General features: G+C 37.4%; 1 protein-coding gene across 1 annotated transcript in view; it reads left to right on the forward strand.

Annotated features, from left to right (window-relative positions):
* Positions 1 to 10,637, forward strand: part of LOC106877658 (uncharacterized) — a 776,611-nt gene that overhangs the window by 596,693 nt on the left and 169,281 nt on the right. The window contains exon 3 of the mRNA XM_052969108.1: positions 1,142 to 1,454. Coding sequence (XP_052825068.1) covers positions 1,142 to 1,454 — 313 coding nt within the window. The remainder of the gene's footprint in view (positions 1 to 1,141; positions 1,455 to 10,637) is intronic.

Below are 10,637 nucleotides of genomic sequence, written 5' to 3' on the forward strand. Positions count from 1 at the left end.
CAGAGAATCGTGTGTCTGCACAGAAAGCTCTTCTAGCAGACTCGGCTAACAGACCACATAGTAGTCCAATACAGAGAAATACAAATCAAAGTGTCCTTGCAGCTGAAACCCAGATGATCCGATCAATGAAATCACTTTATGAGAAATATATAAACAATTAAATGTCATTACAGCCATGACTCTAAGGTTATCAATTGGGTGAATTGGTAAATTCATCTCTCATACCTCCTCACATTTTATGGTTTATACACACTCATACATACAAGCACACACGCGAACACATAGATTAGAAAAATAAAAGAGATATTAACAGACCTGTGTATATCCATATGATAAATTTTTCAATAATTGCTGTCATAAATGTCATGTCTTCTTTATTTATGTTTTTATTGTTTTTTTTATTTTTGAAATGACAGTTGTCAAATATCTCGTAGAATGGCCTCACATGCATACATAATGAGAAATTAGGTTTCTCAAAACCAGAAAGGAGAAAGCTCATTCGAAGACTACAGATCCAATCCATCATTGGAACTGTAAAAATCTGTCAAACTTTCCAAAGGTTTATCATTTAAATATATCTGAGCATGTCTAGATATGCAAGTATATGCGTGAGAATACATACATAAAACAAGACATACACATCTTCACACATACATACATACATACATGCATGAGTGTATACATACATATATACATGCAGGCATACATACATACATACAAACAAACACTTGTTGAAATTCCAATGAAGGAGCCTTGAAATTAGGTTAGAAACCGGCTCTTTCTCTGTTGGCAAGAAATCATGAAATAGAACCGAATTATAACATACATACATACGTACATACACACACAGCTATTTACTAGAGAACGCAATTATCTAAAGATGAAAGTCAGAAAACTCCGATACATAGTATACATACCGCCTGTATACCCCCTTTTTTTTCCATCAGCCTCTATCGCCACAGAAACACCTCGGTGATGGTACTTCATTAGATCATTGGTTAATGTGATAATTATATAATTAATTAAATAAACGAGTAAATGAAATTATTGTTTTATAAATTTACTATATACATTTTTAGATTTGTTTATTTTCATTAGAAGTTTGGCTATTCTTATTTTTCTCTGTGCGTGTTTTTTGCAGGAATTTGGAGTGATTGCCAGTTCCCAGATTACCTCCAAAGTCCGTCCTACGATGCAAAACTGAAACCGTGGGGTACAAGAATGTGGTGGCTAAACGGCCGAGGTCAGCCGCCCAAGTGGGTGGAGAGGCAAGAGGTGTACGTGAGTGGCGGCGTAATATGGCGTTATAAAGAGTTTCCTACAAAGAGATGTGAAGGCTTAATCAAACACAGATTGTGGGAGTGTCCGGACAGTAGAGAGATGCTTTACAATAGGACGTGTTTAATGAAGGAGAGGTCTGATACATACAGAGTCATTGAACATTATCCAGTCAGGTAAATGGCATTTCACGTCTATTATTATTATCATCATTATTATTGTTATTATTATTATTATCATCCTCATCATATATTCAAATCCCGCCGAGGTCGGCTTTGCTTTTCATTCTTTCGAGGTGGATAAATTTAGTACCAGTGAAATACTGGGGTCGATGTAATCGACTAGTCTCCCCTGCCCAAATTTCCGGCTTTGTGCCTATAGTAGGATTATTATTATTATTATTATTATCATCTCCGTCACCGTTTTGTTTATTGTCATTATTACCATGTTATTGATCACTACCACCACTTCCACCACCACCACCACCATCATCATCATCATCATCATCCTCGTCTTCGTTGTCGACAAATGGTGAATGACCAATCCAAGCTTCTCTGGTAGTTCCTCAACAGTTAGGATGGGATTTTGTTCCACCAGCGTTTGTAGGACGTTTTCCCCGAGCTCCACAGATCTTCCAGGACGAGGCTCTTTTAGTCTGTAGTTTCCGGCTCGGAATTTCTGGAACTACCGTTGACACTGGCTTACACTTATTGTCCGATCCTTATGTACTGCACTTGCTAAACAAAAACAGCAAAATATATATACCTTAGCTTAGTAGTGAAAAATGAAGAGGAAAATATTTGCAAGGATCTGCACATTAAGCTATCCACTACGGCACTAGCGAAATTTCTCACTACTTTATTTTTAGCAACGAAATATTACATGGCCTCCAATGAAGAAAGAAAATAGGTAGGACGCCTGTGAAACTTAATTTTTAACTGCGATACGTTGACTTCTCGCTCATAACTTTGTGAGGTCAAACCCCGCCAAGGTCAACTTTGCCTTTCACCTTTTCGGAGTCGATAGAATATATACTAGCAAGTACTGGGTCCTATTCTCTCTATCCACTCTTTTTCCTCCTTTTCTCTCCACTTCTTTCCTTCTTTCTTTCATTCTTTCTTTCTTTCATTCTTTCTTTCTTTCATTCTTTCTTTCTTTCATTCTTTCTTTCTTTCATTCTTTCTTTCTCTTTGGTCTCGCGCCCTCCTCTCTCCCTTTTCCCCTCTATCACACACTCTTTCTCCATCCACCCCTCTCTCTCCCCCTTTCTCCCCCCCCCCAGGTCTTTCTGTTTGTCGAATGTACTTGTCATTCAAATATCCAGCCTTTTCACATCGTATGACTCTGGCTCGGCTTGAGAATTATATTAAACGTACATGTCTACGGTATATTCAGCCACTTAAGTGCTAATTATACGAGTTATAATTCAGGTAATCAAATACTTGAATGATCACCGTAGACACCGGCGGAGGATCCACCAGCAGAAGTCCACGTCTATGTGCTTTTGTGTGTGTGTGTGTGTGTGTGTGTGTGTGTGTGCGTGTGTGTGTGTGTGTGACTACATGCTCGTGTTTCGTTATATACGTACACAAAAATTCCGAGATATGTTCGTTCATACGCGCATTCATTGCATACGTGTGTGTTCGTGCGTTTCCCTGCCCTTGTATGTGTGTGTGCTTGTATGTTTATATATATATATATATGTGTGTGTGTGTGTCTGTCTGTCTGCGTATGTACTGGCATGTGTCTGTTTAGGAACGCTGTTCATATATATTTTAGATGCTTTGAGGCCCTCACAACGCCACCTATCGGTACAGGCATCTACCTGTTTATAAAATATTAATGACACACAGTGCAGTACTGCTCAACCTGCTAATTGCAAGTGGCTTCATTAAAATTTAATTACAACTCACGTTAATTGGAATATTATGAAATGTTAAAACGGTGTTAATGGACAAACAATTGACGAAGGGAAACAAAATTGGCCCAGGGAAAACATTCACACACTCTTTCTCACTCCCTCTCTCGCGCTCTTTCGCTACTCCTTTCTCTCTCACACTTTCTCTCCTCCCCCTCCTATCTCGCCCCACCCCCATTCTGGGTCTGCTTCTAACTCATCTTTCATATCTATCCCTCCTCATTCAATTTTCGTCTCCTCCTTCTTCCTCTTAGTCTCTTCTCTCCCCCTCCTCCTCCTCCCTCTCTCTCTCTCTTTTCTCACTTCCATCTCCTTCCCTCTTCCACCTCCTCCTACTATCACCCTCCTTTCACTCTTCACCTTATTTCCCTTTCTTTTACTCTGGCATTCACCATTTCTCCTATTTTTCTTCCTCTCCCACCCTAACCCTTCCCTCCATCCTCCACCTCCTCCGTCTCCTCCTCCTACTACTACACTTCCTATCTTTGCACTTTACAATTTGCCACTTTCACCACATGTCGCTCACACTAGAAATAGCAGCTAAGTCTTCCCAGACAATGCTCTCTTAGAGAAGACCACATATAATACAGTGTCTGCTTCGTTTGCTCTGGAGAGAATGAGACGGGATGGTCATGGTTAGGATCTCTACTCAATCAGGTTAATCCTGGACTTAACAACAACAACCAATCAAATTATATTTCTACTTTAAACATATTTCTCTCTTTGCCTCCGTAATATTCTTCCTTCCTCTCTCTCTCTCTCTCTCCCTCTCTCTCTCTCTCACACACACACTCTCTCCCCCTATCTCTCTTTCTCCTTCTCCATTTATATATTTTCTCCCCAACTCTCTTTTGTCTATCCGACACATACACACGCACACACACACAATAATATTCCTGCTCACTTCTCCCTGTCTGTCACTCTTTCGCCTCCCTCTCAGTCTCTCTGTCTCACAATTCCTTTTTTTTTCTCCTCCTCCTCTCACTTTCTTTCGCCTTCGCTCTTTCCATCACTCTCGCCTCTCTGTCTCGCATTGTCTTTCCCGTCTTTCAATCTCTCCTTCATTCTCTCTATCACTCTCTCCCACTCTCTCCTATCCTTCTTTAATGGTGCCATCAATGTAGCTCAGAGCATCACATAAAGAGTGCACCGCCATATTATAACTTTTTACATTAGCATAATGACACACATTCAGACTCACATACATACGTACACACACACACACCTGCAGGAACTAGTCTACTCAGCTGTACTAGTCCTAGTATATAACTGGTATTATTGCACTTGGCCTTCGCAAGATTTGAACTCCAAAACTACAAAATACCGCAAGGTATTTTATCTTTCTCTCCAGCGAGCCTCACACCACGCGCCGTCACATGACCTGCACAGTTATAAGATTATTAGAAGAAATACATTTTAATAATGGTACTTTAATAATTGTGAGTAGCAAGGAGTAATTAGAGAACTCGATGTTCAGCTTCATACATGCCCGGAGTCAATTTAATTTTAATTACACTCTTTATTAAGGCAGCGATCTGGCAAAATCGTTAGCACTCCGGGCAAAATGCTTAGCGACATTTCGTCCGTCCTTACGTTCTGAGTTCAAATTCAGCCGGAGTCGAGTTTGCTTTTAATCCTTTGAGGTTCGATAAAAGAAGTACCAGCTGAGTACTTGGGTCGATGTAATTGACTTACTACCTGCCATCCCAAAATTCCTGGCCTTTAGCCAAAATTTGAAACCAATTGTAATCCTCGTTGCTCTTTTATATTGATCCATGATGACCAAATGTTCCCCAGCTATTGTTGCCATTACTTTTAGTCGGGGACAGCCTATCTAGGAATACAATTTCTGATAAGTTCTTAATACTATTGTTGTTGTGTAACCCCTGGTCTATACGTCCCGAGCAGGCTTTTTATGAAAAGTGTTCCCAGCCTGAGCATCGCATTTTTATTCAGACTTAGTATATCTAGGAATACATTTTCTAATATATACTTCCTGCTAATGTTGATGGCATAAACATCCTATCTTTAATTCAGGCATAGTCTATCTAGAACTACATTCTCTAAAGCAATGCTTCTCCACCTCTAGACCTCTTTGATTCCAATTTGACTCTGCAGGAACCCCGCTAGACATTCGATGTTTAAAACATTCCCAGGATATTTTTATATTCAAATATTAATAGGAAATGTATAAACACAAGTGTTGAAATACTTTATGTACTGTAGAAGTGTAACCAATTTAATGCCTACAAATTTTAACAACAAATCTTATCTAAAGCCTACAAAGGATACATGGACTCCTAAGGAATCATATGACCCCACCAGGGGATCATACGATCCCCCCAAGGGAAAGTAAGGGCCCCTGTTGAGAACCACTGGGGTCGATGGGGTCATTCGATAGCCTGAGGTTAGATTTTCTAACTTTGTCACCGTCACTCTTTCTAGCCCGCACTTTGTCCATCTTTCTTTCTCTCCATCTCATTCTCTCAATAGGACAGCATCTGTATGGTTTCTTCTCTCACCCCAACCAACCCATCATAGCTAATTCAGGCCCCGTTGGATAATGCCCTAAGGAAGTCTGAATGAAAAATATCTTCATCCTTCTTACATTTTATGGAGATTTGGTTACTACTACCAGCAGATAGGGTGAAGCAGTGAGTGCTCCCCACTTATTGGCCGGTTTCGTTAAGAAGTCATTAGGAGAGCAATCGAAGTTGTTGTGATTTGATGCTTTTCAAAATAAACAATCGACGAATCGAATTTCACATTGAAAAGAGACATTTCAAAAGTTTTCTGGAAATACGAGACAGTTAATAATGCTGTTAACATCACAATCACCATCATCATCATATTCATCATCATCATTATCATCTTCGTAATGTATTTGTTCTATTATTTCATTAAGATTGTTTTGTTTTATATTAAACAATCATGAGATTATTAGGCACAAAACTGTTTCATATATATATATATATATATATATATATATAAATCGATATAGATATATGTGTGTGTACATGCATATATATATATATATATATATATACACACACATATACACGCATGTTCATATAGATAAGGAGATACATATGTATATATATATATATATATATATATATATATATATATATATATATATATATATATATATATATATATATATATATATATACATATATATATATACACACACACACAAACACACAGATATTTACGTAAACATGTGCAAACGCACACAATGACACAGGCGTATAGGAAGAATCGGCTGTCGCAGTGGATACAGAATCCTAACTATAGTAGGATGTAAACACATTTTAGTGAAAAACATATTTTTAAAATACCTCAATTTCAGTTCAAAACGATTGTATAATATTACTAATGAATGCGCAGCTTATATATATATATATATATATGTGTGTGTGTGTGTGTGTGTGTGTGTGTGTGTGTGTGTGTGTGTGTATACATATAAAGCAACCATATGCATACATCCACTTAACACAACGCTATGCATATACATATATGATAATCGTTTATTTAGACACATATGACACAGGCATATACATACATATTCACATACTTCTTCACATTGGAAAATGCGTATATGGAATATACGAGCTCAGAAGTAATCGTATACACACCTTCATATATAAACATTCACATACACACAATCTCATATACATTTATATATATTAACAATTGTATATTTGCAATTACATACCTATAGTTACATGGAAGAGACGCAGGTGCGGCTGTGTAGCAAGAAGTTAGTTTCCCAACCACATGCTTCCGGGTTCAGTCCCACTGCATGGCAGTCTGATTTTTACTATAGCCTTGGGCTGAATAAAGACTTTGGACTTCATCGCGTAGACGGAAGCTAAAAGAAGTCCTCCGTATATGTGTGTGTGTGTGGGTGTAGGACTTTGTTTGAGTTTGTCGCTCACCATCGCTTAGCAACCGGTGTTGGTGCGCTTATGTCCCCGTAATCTAGCAGTTCTGCTAGAATATGTACTAGGCTTTAAACATAAAAAATATATATAAGTACCGGCATCGACTCTTCCAACAAAAAATTCTTGAAGGAGGTGCTCCAGTATGGCCACAGACTAATATAACAAACGTGTAAAAGATAAAAGAACGATATGTATACACATATATGCAAAAACGATTGCATATACGCAATCAATCAAACACTTATCTAAACACACACCCACACACATACACACACACGTATGCATATACACAGAACATATACACATAAGTGTCAATGTGATGTATATATGTGTGTATTGAAAACCTTATCGCATGCGCTTAGACACATTTGTACAAGCACACACCTTCACAAACACAGAATCACATACATACGCTCACATACACGCATTCAGACATAAACGTAGTCGCGTATAGAGCCATATGCACAACTACCTGCACTCACTCAAACATATGTACATACATACACACATACATATCTATATCTATCTATATATATATATGCACACACACATACACACACACACACACACACACACACATATATATATATATAAACGCACACACTCTCACAATCAATCACAAACAGAGAAAAGAGACTACATAATAAACACATTTCCTCCATATCGATCAATAATAATAATGATGATGATGATAATAATAATAATAATAATAATAATAATAATAATGCTAAATCGTCCTTTTATTGCGCAATTCTTGTGCAGATTTCTTTATATATCGTCTCTTATTCCGATTTCAGTATTCTTCAAGACTTTTAACCATTATCTGTTATGATCGTTAATACACATTAAAAATAACCATAATGTACATTGTAGCGAAGTAATTATTATATCAATATACACATATATTTTGATAGCATAGAGATGGCTGAATGCATACATAAAGACACACACACACACACACACACACACACACACACACACACACACACACACACACACACACACACACACACACATACATATATATATATATATATATATATATATTTATATGCATGGATTCATATGTGTGTGTGTGTTTTATTTTGAATAAATATAAATAACCCAGAAATGTAGTATATTTAAGTTGCTCCGCGAAGGAAACATCGCTACATGATGCCGAACAGATGGCACGCTAAATATATTTTTACGAGTGTTTAAAACATTCCCATCTCAGAGTGAATTAGATGAAAACGAATGGAAGACGGCTGGTGGGGTTCTTATTTAGATTGTCTTGTATTATTTGGAAACAGCGACAGAAAGTGAAGTAGAATATGTAACGTTTCGGACAGTTTTTCTTCATTTTGTTAAAACTGACAGGAGGGAAATAAAAAGCAAGAAAGCAGAGTTTTATATCTTCTCTATTAGAGAAACTGGCTCCGATTTTTTAATATCTGCAAGGCCAAGTCTACATTACAGAAAATTACTATATTCTTATGAACAGCAATATACTAACTCAGTCCGAATCTCGCCGAGATCGACTTTGCCTTTTACTATGTCGGGGGTCATGAAATAAAGTACCAGCATCAACGTTTGGTCCATTGAAAACCCTATAAAACAACGGTATCTTTGTTTAGAAATAATTATGGAAAATATAACAAAATATTTATAATCATGTTTTTAGATTTACATTGATAAAGAAATGTTTTGAATTCGTTCTAAGAACTGCTTCGAGCGAAATTATATATGGCATTGCCAACACTGAGATAAGGAGGGATTCAAAGACAGTTTTGGGGGATAGAATTCAGGGATGGAATTGAGTAGAGAATTGAAATGTTGAAGTCAGAACCTATCCCAGCAAGTTTTCTTTTGAAATACAATAGTCCACAATTATATATGTCAAATGTTGTATCGGTCAGCAAGATGTGTTTCTCACGATCCTCACAAATACGGGACTGCGAGGGTCATTTCCTTCATGGTCGTTGAGATATGCGCATTTGATTGAGAAATTCATTACCTGGTAGTTGGCATTCACAGAAACACAATCGAGGAGTGTCCTGAAATCTCTACCGGTCAGTTCACCTGCTAGACATACTAGTCAAATATCCCTAAAATTCTACTTAGCTCTCAAAGGGTACAACCTACTGGATGGCGAATAAACTAGGCGGATCTCAGTCAGCTGTATCCAAAAGTAATGCATTTGTTCCATCAACTGAATTTTCCTACCCGTTGTGAAAGTGGTTGAAGATTCCACAGACACGTGTAAACTTAATGTAAACCTCCATTGGAATTACCATGTCTGAGAAGGCTGGCGCTTTGACTTACTGGCACTGTTTCTCTGTTAGTGAAAGCAGAATAATGTGGCAGTGAAGTGGGTGTGCTGGCAGACGATCCTATGTCAATCAAATTAGGCAACTTTGGAGGGGTGGGGTTGACCAGAAGTCATCTTGTGTAACGACACTAACGTCCCAATAACGTCTACATGTCCAATAACGTCCAACACTAACGTCCCACTAACGTCCACAAACGTGAAACAAATCCATTGTGATTGATGAGTGCAGTTCTGCACCGAACAATATCAGGCCAGGTATGGGGGCATGTGTCGATGCTGCATTCACCATCTGTCACTGTATTGCCGGGTCCTCTATCAGGTCCCATCAGTCCCTATCTCCACAAGATACCTCCTCGTTGATCATTACCATGTGGCATGTAATATATACTGGAACGATATTTCTGTGGTGGTGGGTTTAGTTGCATCTCTATCCCAGATACTGAAGACATTCTATTGCGATAGCTATATGAAGAATACCCCAGCCACAGCTATGATAGCTGTAGTAGTAATACCACCCTAGATATGGGGACAATTTTCCAGTATGGTGATTGTGGTACCGTCCTAAATACGACAGAAGTAATCAACGGTAACATTTATACATATACATGTATATATTTATGTATAAAGGATTCGGCAACGCATTATAATTATCTGTTAAAGTAATATAATATTTAGCAATTTGAAGAAGATAGTCTTGTATATTATAATTAGTAACAGTTTCGTCAAACTGGCCAAAACTGTCCAGGACGTGAATATGATGCAATGCGTCAACAGTATAAGAAAAAAACAAACAGGACGACATCAAACAAGCCTTTATATTTATTTTATCATTAATATTAATATCTATATTAATGTTAATAAACTATAAAGAGATTCCCAGATAGACAGACGATCTGATGAGATATAAAGGAAAAGAATATCGAATTAAGTAATACGCATAGATGTGTCTTTGAACATCTTTATATGTATAAAGACACATGCACAGGCACACACAGACATTTACATAACAAACTCATGCACAACTACATATATACACCTGCATACATATATATATATACATATATGTATGTTTGTGTGCGTACATATATGAATGTGTGCATCTTTGTATTTATTCATCTCTGTGAATGTATGTATGTATATATAAATATATAAATATATATATATATATATATATATATATATA

This window comes from Octopus bimaculoides, chromosome 7 (genome assembly GCF_001194135.2).
Source record: "Octopus bimaculoides isolate UCB-OBI-ISO-001 chromosome 7, ASM119413v2, whole genome shotgun sequence".
NCBI lineage: Eukaryota > Metazoa > Mollusca > Cephalopoda > Octopoda > Octopodidae > Octopus > Octopus bimaculoides.